The 19989-nt window shown below is 34.7% G+C and overlaps 2 protein-coding genes across 3 annotated transcripts in view; both read left to right on the top strand.

The window, feature by feature from the left end:
* Window positions 1-5708, top strand: part of LOC125669267 (zinc finger MIZ domain-containing protein 1-like) — a 52964-nt gene extending 47256 nt beyond the window's left edge. For both annotated transcript variants that reach the window (XM_048903706.2, XM_048903705.2), the window contains 3 exons: window positions 449-583; window positions 1880-2346; window positions 4146-5708. In XM_048903706.2, coding sequence (XP_048759663.1) covers window positions 449-583; window positions 1880-2346; window positions 4146-4334 — 791 coding nt within the window. In that variant the 3' untranslated portion in view covers window positions 4335-5708. The remainder of the gene's footprint in view (window positions 1-448; window positions 584-1879; window positions 2347-4145) is intronic.
* Window positions 5709-12636: 6928 nt separating this feature from the next.
* On the top strand, window positions 12637-19786 carry LOC125670934 (U-scoloptoxin(05)-Sm1a-like). Its single transcript, XM_048906382.2, has 3 exons — window positions 12637-12820; window positions 15005-15157; window positions 18023-19786. The coding sequence occupies exons 1-3, from the start codon at window positions 12640-12642 to the stop codon at window positions 18229-18231; spliced, it is 543 nt and encodes a 180-aa protein (XP_048762339.2). The 5' UTR covers window positions 12637-12639; the 3' UTR covers window positions 18232-19786.
* Window positions 19787-19989: the final 203 nt, after the last annotated feature.

The raw sequence follows: 19989 nt of genomic DNA, 5'->3' as shown, positions 1-19989 counted from the left end.
CTTCAAATTGCCACTGGTCAATGATCATTTCACAGGCAATGATACCCAGGTGTGGGACACGACAGTGTGTTATTGCTAATTACCAAACCTTGGATTTTTTTCCTAACAATCTTTGTTTAGGTACTAATTACTTACTGAGCAATGGCTTGTATAAACTCAGAGGTATGGAGAGAAGATTTTAAAGAAATTTATGTAATGGGATTTAATCCTACTTCATGAGATTGACATTTTTGAAAGAACATGTGTAAATTTGCATATTGATAGATGGAGAGGGAAAAAAAGCCAAGACGAGGATAATTGAAATTGATAGTTACCTGTGTACGAATATGACTTTATCCTACCTTGTTCTTTTCTCCCAAGAAAGTATATGATGTGTTACATGTACTTCTCGTATTATAGAATGAAATGAAAGAATGTGACATGAATTACAAATATTTAAATCATTTAGGAGATAACTCTTGTGGTAGTCGATGGGGTAAGGCTATGTCGCCTTCCAGCATGCAGCTACCCACCATGAGTACATGGGACTTGACAGGAGGCAGGGGACAAGCTGCATCACCCTTCACCATGACCTCAGGCCAAGGTATGTGAAATATTCTGATAACTCTATCACCCTTGATATATATAAAAGATATAACTTCCCTGATAATCTTGGCAGAGGGAACCAGAAACTACAATTACCTTGTTGAGGCCTAATTAATATGCAAGCATCTTGATGTAGTGTATATTTGCATGGGAAAATGCAGCTGCTCAGATGAGCATTGTGGCCCTTGAGCCTCTTTTGATATTCTCCTCAAAAACCCTGTGTGTACTACTATATGTCAGTGAAATATAAACATCAGACTACTCATACATGGAGTACAGATGGGTCGCACTATCCCAGTGTTGGATCAAAGATTGGTCAATTCAGTGTTATTGACCAGATCTTCATCTTTTCCACATTTGAATTACATTGATTCAAATTGCTTGATTTACCTATCATGTGTTGTCTGGAGGATCTTTATTTCTCCTGAAGCACAACTTGACCAAAGTTGGTATATAGCATAAACCATTGGATAAGGAGATCAAAAATAGTAAATTTCATGTTTCCCTCATGGGAGCTAAGAGCAAAGCCAAAACCTTAAATAAAATGTCTGTCTGTGCTGTCCTTTCCATTCTACTTTTGTTTTGGCCTTATCTTTGTAATGGAAAGATATTAAATTTGCATTCTTGGTATAAAGTTTAATTATGACTAGATGATCTGTCATGACCCTTAACCATATTTGTTCATCAAGGTCACTAGAATTCTTCATTTGTAAAAATATTTGTAACAGTCGCAATTTTGTAATTTAGACTTTAGAAACTCATACTTTTAAAAGCAGAGGTTGCCAATGACCAGAAAGTTTCTTTTGTCTTTGGATAAAGGTCATTCTTTAAAGGTCAAGTTCAGTAATTAAAATCTTCAAAATATTTGTGCATAGTCATAATTTTGTAATAGATAAGCTGTTAAATCTCTTATGGAACAATTGTTACTTTGACCAGGATGTTTTGTGGCCTTGATCTATTGTCAATTGGCCAAGATCAAAGTCATATATGAATAATAGGACAAATATCCAGAACACAATTTTGTTATGGAAAGACATTCGAAGAATTGAAAGGGACGTTAAATAATAACAACAACAAAAGCCAAGATTCAGCTCTCAAAGTATGAAATTGGTCAATTGATTTTTTTATTGCATAAGCCCAAGGTGATCTTGAAGGCCTATGAGTCTTAGTAAAATCATAGCATGCAAGCATTCAGAGATATATTTTGGAGTAGTGAGGGTCACAATTAGGGCTCAAATTTCATCATTCATGTCAATAAGATATTCATGTGTGCTTTGTTGCCTTTTTGTTGCAGGATCACAGTATCCAGGAATGCCCAGTGAAAGCATGCCGAATGGCCCAGTTGGTACAGGTTATCCTCTAGCAGGTCCCTCCCCTGACTATAGTTCTCCACTCACACAAATGACGGAGAGTATAAACAATATCAGTAATGGAAACTCTATGAACAGTGTGAGTTCTATGAATAATGTGCCACAAAGTGACTCTTCTCAAATGACCCACAATTCAGGACAGTATGTTCCAGTGTCAGGAGACCAAGGCATACCCATTTTAAGGCAATCTGATCAAAACAATATGAACAGTCGCATGACTCCCTCCAGCCAATCATCGCAAAGCATGAGTAATGGCAGCAATCAACTTGATCACCAGTCTCCTCCTAGCAGTCAGAATCACGCATCAGTGGCAGATACTTGCAATTCAATAGAAGATATCAATTTGGATCCATCTGCCATTATGAATGATAGTCAAAGTACCAACTTGGATGTAAGTGACCCAATTGATTCAGTTATTTTCAAGGTCATCTAAGTATACCTATTTTCCATTCCTTATCCCTTACCGACTTAAGGTTAAATATAAGAATGATGCAACACAGCCTAGCTATTACTTAGAGGGCCGACTAACTATTACTCTTGCAAATTACATCTGCCGTTACTTAGGGTTGAATAATGGACTGATCAATGATAATTATAGTTTATTTTCTTTGCAACCGTAGGAGATTGATCAGTATCGTAATCTGTATTCGAGTAAGTTTGTAGAAGGATGAAGGTTATGGGATTGTGATACTAATTCACTGAACTCATTAATACACAAAAATCCATTGCAAATTGGGGGGGGGGGTCCGTTTAATCATTGTTTTTCTCTTAAAGAAATAAGTATTAAATAATAAATGAATGTTTCAATTACTACATATTTTGTAAAACTGTGGTTGTAAAATCTTCAGAAAATGACCCTAATTTCCTGTAGTCTTGAGACCAATCTCCAGTGTTGGATCCAGGATTGTACCATCTCCTGGGGCCTGCAATAGGAGTTTTAAAAAACATATAGGAATATATTGTTGATGTAGAAATTGATAAGTAGATAAGAATGGTAATAAAAGTGCTCATTGTTATCTTGTATAGTTTTGATTCAAGTTTTTTCAAACCATAACCTGAGTGAGGGCTTAAGTGGGACAACAAAAGTAGATAACAAATTTACTTAAGAATATAAATTCATCTGAGGACAAATGCTGCATCATCGTTATGGTTGTTTGTTTGATATTCGTAGGATTGGTTAACTATATATCGTTAACCGAATGGTGACTGTATTATATACCATAATACTATCCATCTCATTGCGATCCAGCCTCACCCTCCAACACCTCCCAAATGCACCAACATAGTGAAGTTGAAGTGTGTTGTAGTAACATTCCATATGCTCCGTATGGGACGTATGGGTTGTCCCATGGTTTAAAAAATAAATATAAATAAATAAGGACCATCGTGTACCAACACGTCTAATGACTGTGGTACTGTCTTTTGATGGCCGGACACATACATGTGATTATAATTAGGTCATAAATCATAATGAAATAAAGAAGTAACTTATAAATGAGTAATAAAATTGATAAAGAAAATTTTAAAATTTTAATAGTTATGGTTGAAAGTGTTCATGCAACCATTATTGTCAGGTTCACATCAAATTTTCAAACATGTAGTTGCTCATATAATGAAATTCCCCAGAAATATACCACAATATAGACTAAAGCGATGCCACTCAGATGACAGTTGTGGCTCTTTGGGCCTCTTGTTATTTCAAAAGAAAAGGAGAATAACATTTCCGTAACAATAAATTTTTTAATCTATAGGGAATCTCTGTTAAAAATTTCTTCTCAAGAGCAATTTGTCAAGCAATCATTCTTATCTAGTGTGTATTCCTTGCCATGGTGGTGTTTAAAGTTTTAATTTATATATATAAGTGAAGTGGTTCAGGTGAGTTTTGTGGCCCTATTCATTAATTCTAGCCTAGTAATCTATTGGAAGACATTAATGATAGTAAACTAATAAAAAACTTTAAAAAAGGCAAGACTTTATTAGATATGGAAGACCTTTATTTGATCGATATTCTTAGGATTTGATGCAGAGAAGAAATCTCCCAGAAATACTCATACTGTATCAACAATAACCACAGAAAGATGGAGAGGGGGGGGGGGTGTCATACAGAATAGAGCGCTAAAAATTTGACTTTTTACAGTATTAATCATTTCAGCTATGGACAGAATATATAACTTCCTGTTCTGTTTTCAGATCCAGCTAGAAAATTTTGGTGATCCTATTGAACTATTATCATATCTGGGACCACCAGAGAACTCGGCAAGTGACTCACCTGGAACACAGCATACAAACACGAGCAACAGTAATTCAACGTCCACAAACAATCAAACCTCAGCCAGTGCCAATAGCAATAATGATGACTTGTTGGCACTGTTTGAATAGCAAACAGCATTTCATAGTGTGATTTTTTAAAAAGTATTACAAGAGCTGTTGTGACAGGAAGCACACACGACAAGAACCAAGGAAGGCTTGTCAGTGACTCAAAGGCCAGTTGTACAGACCTGCAATGCTAAGGATTAGACTGGAAGGAATTTTATTTCTATACATGTTTTATCCTATATTTATTGATACTGAACATCAGCTTGCCTGGATTGGTGTTATTTTTCTTCTGACACTTTAATTTGGTAGGTGACAGTCATTTGTTGTCATCCTCACCTTAAATTTGTGCATGAAAATGTAGCCTCTTGTGGGCAGCACTTGAAGATGAGTCATGTGATATTGACATGTATCTGATTTGTTAACATTTTGTCAGTTGTCCAATGTGACTTTGTTTGGTCAGGCTCTCTTTGGGGTCCCTATAATCTTACGTATGGATCTCCATTGTGAATAGGCAGCATATTACATAAAAGAAAAGTGTGTCCCTTGGATGAGCTTTGTATGTTCTTAAGGAGGTTCAACCTTAGTTTCTGTCTTTTTTTTTTAATACTCTCAATACCTTATCTCTGCTCAATGTGTTATGCTCATGTGTAATTTCACAAATTTTCAACAGCAAAATTTGTTCTCATCGTGATCTTACTTTGAAAATCAGTTTCTAAAAATCCTTTTTATGAGTGGAGCCTCCTTATTGTATAATTATCTGTATTAATTAGTTGTCTTCCTTACTTTTACTTCAAAGAACACTACATGCAATACAAATTATACATGTAGGTCTGTTTGTCATATAGCAAAAGCTGAAGTGAAATACGTCAGCCTTTTTGTATTGAAAATATGTATTGTTATGTTTTCTTCTGTAAAGTCACTTCAACACAAGGTTAAACTAGGGGACACTGTGCAACATATATAAGTATGCAGATTCAGCACAGATTATAACCCGGAACGCAAGTTGATATACAGTATTATTTAATGCAAGGGCAACATGCAAACATTTTAAAGCAATCTACCTTGTTTTTTTTTTCCATGATATATTTGGCAAATTTTTCATGTGCAATACATGCATCAAGTGAAGGAAACTTCCACTGTTCATACTATCTGGTGTTGTAAAGTTCTCAGAAATTTCAGGTTGACCAAAGGACAAAGCCGTTTGATTGTACAAAGAATTAGGGAAATGTATCCTTGACTTCTCCATGACAAAGGTTTTCGTGTACCAATGTACATTTCAGGTACACCTTAGCAATCCATGGGGGACATATAGATCTTGTGGCAAGTTGTTTTATAATAAGATATTGATTGTTTTAATTTAATTTTGTATAATATTTATTATTAATTATTAAGATTTCATGTTTATACGAAATTAAACCATGTCCATGGCAAATATTCTGTTGTGTCCAAGTTGTTCTGAAATAGAGTAGTTTTGAAATACATATTTTAATTCTGAAGAAGGGGTTACATTTTCATCTTTTATCTGCCCTTAAAAATAAGATATCCTTAAATTTCATCAAATGGGCAAAATCGAAAATTAGAGGTGTGTGTATGGCAAATGAAAAGGCATTTGGGAAGCAAAGTCTCTTTCATGGAATTGAGGCATCATTAACATATATCTACATTCAATACAATTTTATTGTAGTATTTCGAGTTCATATGTCAATGACACATTAATCAGTTAGTACTTTACATGATGCCAAACCACGTGTAGGCCACCAGTCAATACCGAAACATTGAAAACACCATCTGTCAATTTTACTTATCCAAAATTTAAGCATAAAGTATAAACAAAATTAAACGTTATATATCAAAATAAAACACAAATTGTAAATTTTCTTGCACATTTTTCGGTAAACCAAAAGAAACAAAGTTCGGAATTTCCCCGCCCATCAAGAAAGCAGTTTACCACCTGTCCGTGCAGCACTCGACCAAAATCTTGGTTCAGTGTTCGAGAGCTTGTGGTCCGCTGTTGTAACTTTTCATAACATGGTTGTAAATACGTCATGTATAGACCAAAACACGTTCTACAAAAGTTAATGAAGTCATGATCGAAAAAGTTGACAGTCGTCAGCATTGGAGTAAAATTTGCATGTCGTTATTTGCAAATAGGTGAAAAAATCACTGAAAATGGACATTCATTTGGGACCAAGTTGTCCACAGTCGTTGTCTATGCGAAATTCGAGATATTTTAGGTCACTCGGACGACCTATTGCTATATTTGCCTGCGTCCGTCGTTCGTTAAAAGGGGAGACATAAAATTGTACATTTCAGAACTCCTGCTCTCCCAAGGCCTTTGGATCGGTGCAAAAATTGACCATAAATATTCTCTACAACCGCATATCTGTAAGAAAGACTAAATGCATCGTTATGTTAAGCAGGAAGGCCTCTACCAAAATTGTAATTTCATGATCCCCGGGGTAGGAGGGTTGAACTCCCGGGTCATTGAACATTTTTAACTTTTTGATGACTGTACTTTAAATTCTTTTCAAATTTGGTATGAAGCATCTTTTTGAAAAGATGGACATAAATTGTAAATTTCGGAACTCCTGCACCCTTGAGGGCGGTGAAGGGCTGCAAAATTTAGGTCTATGCTCGGCGCTTACGGCCGTTAAGCAGAGAGGGATATTTATCGTGACACACCTGCTGTGACAAGGGGCCCCGGTGTCTCCTTTGAAGAACTGCCCCCATTTAGTCGCCTCTTCCAACAAGCAAGGGGTACTTACGACCTATTCTTATCCGGAACCCCACGGGAGGATTCATATTGTATCAATATTACTATACTTCGTATGCCTACCCGATGATCTCGTCAAACTTTTAATGCAAGGCCCCCGGGTTCGATCAAAGGTTGATCCAAAGTCCCACCCCCTTCTTCGCTTGCCACAACCAGGAACTATCAAAATATGCTTCACTCTAATTTGCCCAGAGATTTTTTTTTTTTGTAGAAACAAAATAAGATCCAAGTGCCTGAAATGTAACAAAAATATATATGTACACATGTTATGGAGAAATATCGCGTGTGTACTAGGAGGCCTACATGTAGAATCGTCAAACACCACACAACAGATAGAATAATTCCTCTTGTTCCGAGTGAATAATGAACCAAGACATGCATGGTGTTTCAAGGAATTCACTCTGGGACACTACATGGAGTAATCTTGGAATGTTTCAAAGAAGCCGACATCCCGTTTGTTGATTAATAGTATATGTTTACTTTGTAATGAGTCATTTAGTAAATATACATGTTAGGGAGGACAGCAGATTAACTCCTAAATTTTAGAAATATTAAGATATACATTGTTTCTTTTAATGGTTGTAAATAATTCTCTAAATTTCAGTGTATTTCATACTCGACAATATCTAGAGACCAAAAATCCTTTTCGTAAAGTGGATAGGGATTTACATTACAAGATAAAGTGGTATTCGTCGGCTAATTTTACCAGTATTACAGAGTGTGCAATTTCTATCATTTACTGGAATTCCATACCACCTACCTACCTCTATGGGTTAATGGTGGTTTGTTGTTCTGAATTTAACAGGAGGTTTCGAAAAAAATTTCCGAAAGAATGTTTAAGTATTTCTCGAAGCCAAAGTTTTGCTCAATTTTTTTTCTACACTTGACCCGCTGACGAATTTTTCATACAATTTGTCCACTCCTGTATACACTGGTCTTTTAATAGTATTTGTTTAATTACAGCAGTAATCCATTTGACATCAAACAGTACAGAGCGCTGTCCTGTCCAAATATTAGAAAAACCACAGGAATCTAAAACATTTCTTATCAAATAACCCCATGAGTTCACATTCTCATTGTTGTGCATGTACATGGCTTTCTGTGCTTGATCGACATACCTAAATATTTGAATTCATTCACACTTCCAATAACATAATTATACTTGGGCTTTTATATGCATATTTTCACTTTCTTGTGTATATACTTTCTAGGCTTTGGGCTTTTTGAAAACACTAACACCTTCGTTTTCTCAACATTTACATTACATTTCCATTGAGAACAGTACACATGAAACCCATCTGATGCTTTTTGTTCGAAAGCTATATAATCACCGTGTACAACCCCACATTTGGGGGTGCGGAATAATGACTTTAGGGGGTACGGAATTCGAAGCGTGTTTTACTAGATAAGTTGACATATTTAGCTTGGTTAAGAAATAAAACTAGTCTTATATTAACATACGACGGAACACAGTGCCCACTTACTCGTTTCCCACCTTGAAGTTCGTGCTAGAAATAGGAGAACACTTCAACAATATTCGACAACCACTCGTAAGGATGCAAATTTGATGATCGATATTTGGTGAAATTTTCAATTATTCTACCACTCAATATAATATAACTAATACGCATGGTTTCTGCACATAATGCTGTAGCAGATACTTCTATGATTTCCGAAATTTCACGTCAAATAAACGGTGAAAACTTCAATTTTAGTGTGTGCCACTAGGGGGTACAGCTTTCAGTGGAGGTAGGGGGCAATGAACCAATCGTAATGTGACGAGTTTAAGAAAGTGTCATTTGGATTTGAGATTAATATTAAACCATCTTTGCGCTGATAACAAACATATTGAAGTCATTCTTTGATTTGAAATGTCTCTTCTGTATAAATGCAGTCGGTACCTTAACGTTAAATCGTGTTTCAAAACTGACGTTACCTAAGAAATTAAAGGGCTATACTAATTGTATCGTTGTCACGGAAAAGATAACTCGCTGTATTTACACACAGGGTTTGACACAATATGAGCGAATTGGTATATATAGTATAATAGTGACAATATATAATATCACTATTATACTATATATACCAATTTGCTCATATTGTGTCAAAACCCTGTGTATTTACATGTTAAAATATTTGATACATGTAAAAGAGAATATCAATGAGTTGCAAACTTTACTGATTAAAATTTACTTTGTTGTTTGTGATATTTTGGCTTAAAATTTAATTTAGACTGTCAGTTCAATTACATTTTATTTAACTATTAACTGCAGGGTGATGATATGAAGAAAACGTAAACTCAGGTTACACCTACCGAAAAGAAAGTTACAACATACACGTACACCAAAGTAAAATACTTTTAAAAGGCTGCAGTGGGTAATACGACCAAAATATGATAGCAACAAAAAGCGAATAGGTACTCGTCTTTATACAACAGAAAAACGATGTACATCAAAATCCAGTCACCGTTTGCATGGAATACATACTTCTAATAAGGCCAAAATAAAAAAGATTGTGTTTCCGTTTTCCCAACCCTACCTACCCTTTTGCTGCCGACCCTAAATATTTTATTGATAATATATGTGTACATGCACATAAAAGAAAATTAACAGACGAAGACCAACGACGATAGGTCATCTGAGTGACTCAGGTGACCTAAACATAGTAGCAATATGTGGTACAGGCCGCTGAGTTACAAAGAGGTTTTGGAATGTTGGATCTAGACTTCTTATATTTAAGGGGTTGTCCAAAAGGGACTGACCAAACGAAAGAACACACTAAATCTGTGGGTCCAAAATTTAATATTTTAGATTTTATTAAAACAGTCAACAACTGAATTATGCACATTAGATAATAGATATTCTATACATGTTGAATGTTCACAATCAAATTAAAAATAACATTATTCATTTTACGTTGGATTCTTTCGTACATGCATGGAAATACATGTACACGTGATTATGGAGAAAAGGTTACTGTGTTTATACCAAATAGCGTTTTCGCATAAGAAATGTATAAATTTATGCCTTTTTAAAACAATGTAAAAAGAAAACATAGGTATAACGTTTGAATAAATTCATTGCTTTGATCATTATGTGTTCGTTAGAAATAATTAATATTTTAATAATAATCCAAAACTTTAACATTGGTTCATTGCCCCCTATCTCCACTGAAAGCTGTACCCCCTAGTGACACACAATAAATTGAAGTTTTCATCGTTTATTTGACGTGAAATTTCGGAAATCATGGAAGTATCTGCTACAGCGTTATGGGCAGAAACCATGCGTATTGGTTATATTATATTGAGTGGTAGAATAATTGAAAATTTCGCCAAATATCGATCAAAGTTGCATCCTTATGTGTGGTTGCCGAATATTGTTGAAGTGTTCACCGATTTCTAGCACGAACTGCAAGTTGAGGAACGAGTAAGAGTAAGCGGGGATATCACTGTGTTCCGTCGTATGTTAAAGGGGTTGAAAATTTTCAAATTTTATTTTTCCATTTTTATAGTCTACAATGCTTAACTAAAGTATTTCTAATGGTCAACCAAAATTTGAATATCAGTTGTTCGATTGTAAGTGAGATACAGCACTCGCAATTCTTTGTTATGTAAACAAGGCTCGTGCCATGTTTTTGTTTACATTAGACTGTTTAATAGAAAATGGCGTGAGATGTGCCAAACAATCGTGTTCAGAAGTCACTTATGAATTGAAAAAATCTGCTTTAAACCAAACTTTTACTAGTTTATTTAACCTATGTAAATAAAAACATGGTACGAGCCTTGTTTGCATAACAAGAACTTGTGACCTCTGTATCTCCCATGTACCTTGACTACTGACATTCAATTTTTTTCCTGATCATTAGTAATAATTTAGTTAAGCATTCTAAACATTAAAAATCAAAAAATAAAATTTGTAAATTTTCAGCTCAAATCGTGTCCATGTCCCTTTAATATAAGACTAGTTTTATCTCTATAGCTGTCAGGGGTGGATCCAGGAATTGCGGTTACGGGGGGCGCAACTTTATGAGGCAGACGGTCCAGGACGAACACCCTTCTCCTATTTAGTCATTTGTACTATTTTCTATAATTTTTTAAAGGTGAAATTAATAAAATGACCCAAATTTTAAGGGGTTTTTTTGAAAAAATTAAGTTCTTCCAGTAAAGTAATTCAAGAAATCAAAAGATTTTGTAATTTATTTCTCCGGGAGTGGAAGAAATTATTGCTTCTTTTATCGTTTAGTACATTTTCCAAAACAAGGTACCGCGATTTACCTAAAATTTGAAAATTTTAGGGGGGGGGGGGGTCGGTTGCGCCCCCTCTAAATCCGCCACTGGCTGTAACCAAGCTAGATATGTCAACTTATCTAGTAAAACACGCTTCGAATTCCGTACCCCCTAAGATCACTATTCCGCACCCCAAATGTGGGGTTGTACACGGTGATAATGTAAGCTCGTAGGACACGAATTTCCCTTTTTTCTTTTCTTTGTTTTTTTTTTTTTGCTACTAAGTGACACAAATACATACACTCCTATGCTAGTCTCCCCTTTGAAATTGCTTCCTATGTATCTGTATGAACGAAAACCATACATGTACATACAATAACATTAAACGTGTTTAAAAAGTATCAGTGGGCGGGGATGCGCAATTTTGACATTTCTTTAAAATTCTGGAAGACTGGTCGTATGCGCGATGGTCTTGACTGATGTCAACACAAAGGCAACTTGGGTGAAAGAATGTTGCAGGACTAAATCTGTTTGTCTTTCTGTATGTATACAGGAAAAGGAAGGCGAGGGCTTTAACCGTTTATAACGCTACTGAGGTATAAACTCTGCACACTTACTCTATTTACAGATGTCAAGATAGCCTAACTACTAGCAATCCCTTTTTTACTTACATATGTATTTTGTTAGAAATTTCAATTTGGACCTGGTCCATTTTTTGCAAGTAGCTAATTTTAAGCCACTGACTTGAATAATAACTTCTTGGAACAGTATGGTCAAATTGTGTTTATCATTATTATTCATTTATTTTATTTTTATTAATATTTTTTGAATTTTTAAAAATTATTATTATTGCCCCAAGATGGCAGAAAATTTTGCGGGGAGGGGGGGGGGGTATGCATTATTTTCTATCCTCAAAGATGAGTGGACCTAATAACCAAGGTACATTAATTTTCTAACGCATAAACCGAATTTCATTGTTTGCCGAGGGGGTTAAAATTTATATCAAGTAACTAATGAATCAAGCTTTTCCAAAAGTTGGGGGTTTCACTGCATACCCCATAATTTAGTATTTTGAGGTTAAAATTTTTGATGATTTGATAAATTAGTCGAATTCTCAGTGATCATAGTATCACAGCTTACTTAGCATGATAGGAAAGGAAATTTTAATACCTTTACAAAATCAAGCAAATATGGAAATTGACTTCAAGTGGTTAAATTTTCAATTTCATTTTAAATAATGAAGAAAAATGAAATGCTGAGTCACTTGTGGCCAAATGCTGTATCTCCAGTTTTACTGTGATGCATGATGATTTACTAAATAAAAAAAAAATTCAGGTTGCAATATAGGAGTTATCGTCCCTTGAAGATTTATGTCAACAGGTATTTGCAGGTGTCGCTTTGACGCAGGTGAAAAAAAAAAATCCGGAAGACATTTTTGTGATGTGATTCAACGCAAAAATCAAATTTTGAAACTCGTACACGAGATTCGCACGAAAATGTCAAGAACAATTATTTTCTTGACAGTTGTCACCTTCGCTTCTTTCACTTCAGGTAAGCTGTTTGTCTAATTAGAACACAGGACCGTATTCAAAATTTTGTCAGGTTACTTACATATATAGAAACAATAATAAAAAGACATGATTATATTGGTTTGATAACATTGTTTCATACGCCGGGGACAATCTCTGTGATTGATATGTGTGGCTGACTCACGTTTTGATCTTGTGCTTTAATATAAACTCAAAACTCGCATACAAGTGACACACAAAAGAAAAGGTACTACTAATTACCTCGTGCCCTCTTTCTTCCTCAAATCAAATTCACAAGAATTAATCATAGCTCGTTAAAATTTTCAGTTTTCAAAAATCAACTTACCTGAATGATCAATAATTTACATACGTGTAAAGGTACTAGAATAAACAAAAATAGGGGGGGGGGGGATTCGTAAGCTGATTTTCGTTGTAAAAAATGCTAACATAATTCAGTCTACCAAAGTTGGTGGCACATAATTTCCAGAAGACCGTTTCCCAAATGGATGAATCAAACAGTGTCATCACTTACTATTTCAGCCACTCTATATACTTTGCTTTTTTTTTTAGAATAAGGAAAACCAGCAATTCCAGACATCACTTGCTGAACTTGCAAGCTTTCTTACTAACGTTGGTTTCTAAAATACAGTAGCTGACCTCTTCTCCCCAGAAGAAATTGCTTATCGCTATATAAGTCATATTCATTGTTTACAAATCTGAATCTTAGCAACAAGCAATTTCTTTTAGTTATATAGGGAAAAGAGGTGAGCTTCTGTATTTTAGAGACCATCTTTAGTGAGAAAGCATATGAGTTCATCAAGTGGTGTCATACTAAGTATGACTCGATAGAGCACATTTATAAAACAGTGGCTTCGTCATTGGTTAATGACCCAAGTTCAACAAAAAATGGTCGCTAAATTAAAGATAAAAATTCAGAAGGAGAAGAAGATGTGTGTGTTTGTGGCAATTTAGACATTTATCTGATGACGCTCTTCGTTTTCCTCATCATCGGGTAGGGCAACCTCATCTGCATCAATGTGTATTCTCGGTCGACTGGCCTTTGATACATAGGCAAGGTTTCATGCTTTCTATCAGTTGCTACTACGTACCCCAAATAGCTTATTTCATAAGGTACTGCAGACTCTGCTCTACCATTAGATTGACTGTGGCATGGGGATGGGGTTAAGTGTTCAACATCCCAGTCATGTCTAAAGGTAATGAAAGACTGTCAACTCGAACTGGGTATTGTTTCAGGAAACTTATTACCATGGTTGATGACATATATCTGTAAGGACATTCCGCTGGAAGAAGTCTGTATTGTCTACTGTTATCAAGTAGTCCTTGTGCAGCCAAGTGCATATACCAATTTCAAGCTTTGACCATCATGCTGTTTTTCTCAGGGGAAGTAATCAGAGATGTCTTGCAGTGTGCTGTACATGCTGCACTGTGAAATCTAGTCACATGATTCAGCAGACTTGTTTTACTAATATGCAGCATTCCTTACCTCTCTGTTCCCAAGTGACTGGGTCGAATCCTGCTGAGCATCTTTGAATGCATGTTTTGGAATTAATCGATCACTATATGTCTGCTTGTGTAGATCACACCATCTTAATCTGGTAATATTCCAATATTGTTTGTCTGCTGCAGTTTCATCTTGTCTTTTTTCAGTTTTTTGCCATCCTTTTAAGAATGGCAATCTTCATTTTGAAGAACCAGGTCAGAATTTGCAAGTTATTTGATTTGTTAAGATTTGGGCTAGCTGATCTTAATTCAATTCAGCTTGGACAATTTGGGCTATTTCATCTGCTATTGTATGTGCTGAAGATGGACTCCCCATTCTTAAGAAAGACTCTGGAGATTGTGTCTGTCAAATACATTTTTGAAAGAAACCTTTGGTGTTTGTAAGAAACCTGAAAGTTGTATTTCTCCTCTGTAGACACTTACAATGTAATAGGAACTTCTTGAAAATGCCTCCCAAAAGTTTGTAGTAGGATTGAATATAAGGTCGAAGAGTTCACATTAAATTCAGAAATATTTCTGTTCAATTTGAGCTTAGTGTTGCTTTAAGTCTGTGCTTGTGAAGCGATTCGGAGGTATTTGAGTAATTAATGATGTGATACAGGATACAAACATGCTTGTTTGATAATTGCTTTTTTTCGTAGATAGATATCAGGAAAAATGTTTGTAACATGTCAATTTTATTTAGTTTTAGGATTGGATTGTTACCAGTGCAACTCAACATTAGATTCAAATTGTCAAGATCGGTTCAACCATGATCAAAGTATCAACCCAATTCGTTCTACCAAGTGCACAGTGTACAACGCCCAATACTGCATCAAGATCACAGGGGTGTGGGGAGGTGAGACATGATTCAGATGTTTAGAAATATCAATGAAGGAATAAATCTCTGGTTTGCCTGACGGATTATGCAAATCATCTCATGCTTCCTTTATTATTGTATCCCTTTAATTCAAACAAACTACATTTCTATGGAGCGCCAAATTAACATAAACTCAAATAATTGAAGATATCTTCAATTTTTTTAAGATATCATCAATTCAATTATTGCTCTCTTTAAATTAATTGAATTAATGCGCACTTTAAATAAATTATTGCTCTCATCAAATGAATTAATGCGCACTTCAATTCAATTATTGCTCTCATCAATTGAATTAATACATGCATCAATTGAATTAATGAGAGTAATAATTGATTTAATGCGTGCATTAATTCAATTATTGCTCTCTTCAATTCAATTGGTGAGAGCATCAATTTAGTAGAAATATTGCTTGCAATAAATAATTTAGAGCTAATTGGTATAAATAATTTGATGATCTCTTTTATTGTGTCGCCTGCGTTACGCAGTGGCGACATATAGGGATCACTATCCTTCGTCCTGCGTCGTCGTCTGGCGTCGTCGTCACAAAAAATTTCTGTCACAGTTTTCTCAAGAACCACATGGGGCAACTCCCTGATATTTGGCACAGAGCATCACTGTGGCCAACTGTATTGTGTAAGACATTTTCGAATCTGTGGCTTATCAACTTCCTGTTTGCCGGGACTTATAATTTTTTACAGCAAAAAAATTTCTGTCACAGTTTTCTCAAGAACCACATGGGGCAACTCCCTGATATTTGGCACAGAGCATCAGTGTGGCCAACTGTATTGTGTAAGACATTTTCGAATCTGTCGCTTATCAACTTCCTGTTTAGTGACAAAAACCATTTCAATAATTTACTTTTTCAACATTATACGTGATATATTACATATAGAATGAACTAGCAGGCGACACATGTCTTCCGGGGAAGACTTAATACTGCGTTCAATTGAAGATATCTTTAATTATTTACAATGCTTTTGTATAAGGAATTAATGCGTGCATCAATTCTTTTAAAGAGAGCAACAATTCAATGGATATGTCTCTAAAAGAATTATTACTCTCTTCAAATGAATTAAAGATACCATTAATTCAATTGGAGAGAGCAATAATTGAATTAAAGTGCGCAATAAATCAATTATTGCTCTCATCAAATGAATTAATGTGCGCATCAATTCAATTACTGCTCTCATCAATTGATTTAATGCGCGCATTATAGGCCTATCAATTATTGCTTTCTTCAATTGAATTGTAGCATGCATCAATTCAATTGTTGATATCATTAATTCATTTGAAGAGATCATTAATTCAATTAAAGTGTGCATCAATTCAGCTGAAGAATTAAGGCTATCATCAATTCAATTAATGTGTGCAATAATTCAGAATTGAAGATATCATTAATTACTTGAAGAGATCTTTGATTGAATTGTTGTTAATTTGGTGCTCCAAACATTTCATTTGAATATTTATAGTTTTAAGACCTTGTAGCTTACCCGAGCCAAAAAAGTGAGCTTTTCTGATCAAAATCTGTTTGTAGGTATGTGTGTCATTAACTTTTTACATTTTTGACCTCTTCAATTCCGAACAGCAGTCAACCTTGTCACAAAGCAGTCTTTGATGAATGTGCTTCAAAATTGTACAAATGAATGGTCAAGAAAAAATGCCTGAGAAATGTTAAAAGTCAGGTGGGAGTGCTTAAAAGGATCTTCTCCAGAACCCCTGAACCAGAAAAGTGTGTGAAAGCTTCCTTGTATAATGTAGTTCAAATCATGTATTCAAATAGGAGTCCCGGGGCCAGGGACCGAGTCCACAGCAGGGTCCAAAATTTATATTGGGGATAATATAGGAGAAATTCTTTATTAAAAATCATCTGCTCAAGAACCATAGGGGTATTTCTTCATGATATGTAAAATTATAATCAGAGCATAATAAGGTACATAGCACATATTCAGGTTTGTTCACAACATGACCCCAAGGGCAGGGTGGGACAATAAGAGGGGTCCAAAGTTTTAGATAGATTATAAAAAAAATTGCTGTAAAAATCTTCATTCCTAAGAACTACAATTAAGGGAAGAATATGTCAAATATGCAAGTATTCTCATTTAGTGTAGATACAAGTTCGTTGATACCATGACCCCTGGGAATAGGGCAGGTAACAAGAAGGGCTTAAAATTCATTACATAAGAATACTCTTTTTAAACATTCCTCTCAAATTCTTAAGAACTAAATGCAAAAAAAAAAAAAAAAAGAATTGTCAAATTTATATTTATTACCATGCCTTTGTAGTGTAGATTAAAGTTTTCTTATACCATGATTTTGGGTTGAGGTGTGTGTGTGTGTACTTTATAATATATACCTCAGGTGAATGATGTGGCCCATGCATGGCCTCTTGTAGGAAATTCTGGGGCTGAATAAAGTGCTTTCAACACATCCTTTTGAAATTTATAACACTACAATATACAGTTTGTAACATTTTTATCCAAGTATTATTCATGATTTTGAAAATGGGTTTTAGGAATCAGTGATTGGAATTGAATGATAATTAAGAATTTTTAGATGATCTGGATATCAACCAAATTAGATGGGAAATGGATACATCAATTCACTGCACATGAGCAAAATTTCATGCTGGTGATACAGTCAAGTTTTAGGAATATAAATGATGAAATTTATAATAGGAATAAGTAAATCACAGATAAGAGTTATTAACCATGGCTGAGGGATATACATTAATGTTACTCTGCTATGAATCATTTTCAACTTCTCATTGTTGTAAAAAAAAATTATTTTTCCAAATCTCAGGTAATTATAACATTAATTACAACAATGACTGCTTTAACTTTACAGGAATTGTGGGGACACACCGATTTTGCAGTGCCCGTGATTTAGGGGACCAGTGCCAGGATTTGTCGTACCCTGACCACGATCGCCTGTATCGAGCATGTGTTTACAGCTGTACAAGAGATGACTGTAACTCGGCTCCCTTGAGGGAAACATCCATCATCTCCATCATGTTTTCTCTTTTTGGACTCGTGCTGATGAAATTATACATTTAGCTCATTTTTGGTCAAATTTTATCAGACAAATCAAATATCTAAAACAGACGTCTACAAAAGAGAAACTTCAAATGCAATACTTAATCGATATAGATTAGCTTTTTTATACTTGATTTGTTACTCAGAAGAGGTACAATAGAAGTATTTAGAGAATATGTACACTAAGTTCAAGCAAAAGGATCGTCACATGGGTCCTAATGTGGAAATTCCTCGGATGTTTGACTTGTAATGGGCCACTCTCATTGCTGATATTTTCAACTCCCTGTCATCCCTGAGTGGAGAGTGTATATATTTATGCATTCATGTATTCCAAATAAAACAAATTTCTTTTCATTATATGCATAAGTTTACAAGGAATATTAAGGATCGAATGGCAGGCATTATGTCGAATATATGTTTTTATATCATATTTATACATATCCATTTATATACGGTCATTGTTAAATAAATCATAATCCATCAAGAGAGAGAGAGAGAGCTTCCAATGTAATAGTTTGATTCAGTGAGAGGTATACATGTATTATGGACACTGTAAAATAATAATGAAAATAAACTCCAAAGAAGTGATATTCACATTGTGTACACATTGTTGATTCTGTAAATTAAAAGATCTGCATTCAGGACTGCTTTTCTAAGTTGCTAGAACTTGTAACTAATCACTTTGTATATTTATACAATGAAATATGTTCAAATCAAATAACCCCTGGGCCAGAACAGGTTCAAAGTTTTATATATTGATATAAAAGGGAAAGTCTTTTAAGTATTTTCAATTGATATGCAAGCATCCTTATGTAGTTTAGACTCCAAGTTTGTCCATTCCATGATTCCTGGGTTCAAGGTCGGGCTTCAAGAGCGAGATGAGCATCATTGGATTTTAATGTTTCATGGGGAAAAAATGCAGCTATAGTAGCTCAGGTGGGCAACCTCTCGCTTCTTCTAGCACTCAATGTTTCCCACTCCAAGTCCTTCATACAAGGCCATGTTCATGGAACATTGTGCTTTAAATGTAATCCATAATTTATGCAGGCTATATCGCAATATTTTTTTTTTTTATGATTTACTGACTGCTCCGCAGTAGAGTTGTGCCATACTCCAAGACATCTTGTATTAATCAAAGAATCCCATCTTAATACTTGTATTGGAGTGTATCAAGACATTTATACACTTTGTCATAGAAGTTTTCTGTAAGTTTATAGGCAAGCTAACATTCTACAGAAATCTGAATATTGCGGACTGTTGGTTTGAACCAATTCGTTAATTGTGTTGGCTAAATGCATGTATGAATTAAAGATGATTTAATGTACATCAAAATAAATCTTTGAAAGTAATATCTGTTTGAAAATTCATGCTGATTTTTGTGGGAAATATGCTTCTCAATGCTGTTTGTAAAAACATCTTTCCTATTGTGTTACATTTCTAAGTAGATGTGTATTTACGACAACGAAGTCTTATTTTGTGTCTTGTATTATATGAATATCTGTCATAATTTTTTGACAAGTGTAAATACTATGTTGGTGCCTGATATCCTCTGTAATTAAACCGTATCAAACCTGAATCTAAATTCTGAGGGATTTCATTTGTGTTAGTTTTTGTTGTGTTTTTTTCTCTCGAAAACTGGATTGTCACAATTGTTTGTGCAAATAAAGAATTTTATTTTGAAGTAAAACTTTCAATTAAAGAGATCATTAATTCAATTGTGTATTATATATAATATCTTTAATTAGATATAGTTGCTCTCTCTAAAAGAATGATTGCACA

Source organism: Ostrea edulis, chromosome 4 (genome assembly GCF_947568905.1).
Source record: "Ostrea edulis chromosome 4, xbOstEdul1.1, whole genome shotgun sequence".
Taxonomy (NCBI): Eukaryota; Metazoa; Mollusca; class Bivalvia; order Ostreida; family Ostreidae; genus Ostrea; species Ostrea edulis.
The sequence above is the reverse complement of the archived record's forward strand: the minus strand, read 5'-3'. Positions and strand labels throughout refer to the sequence as shown.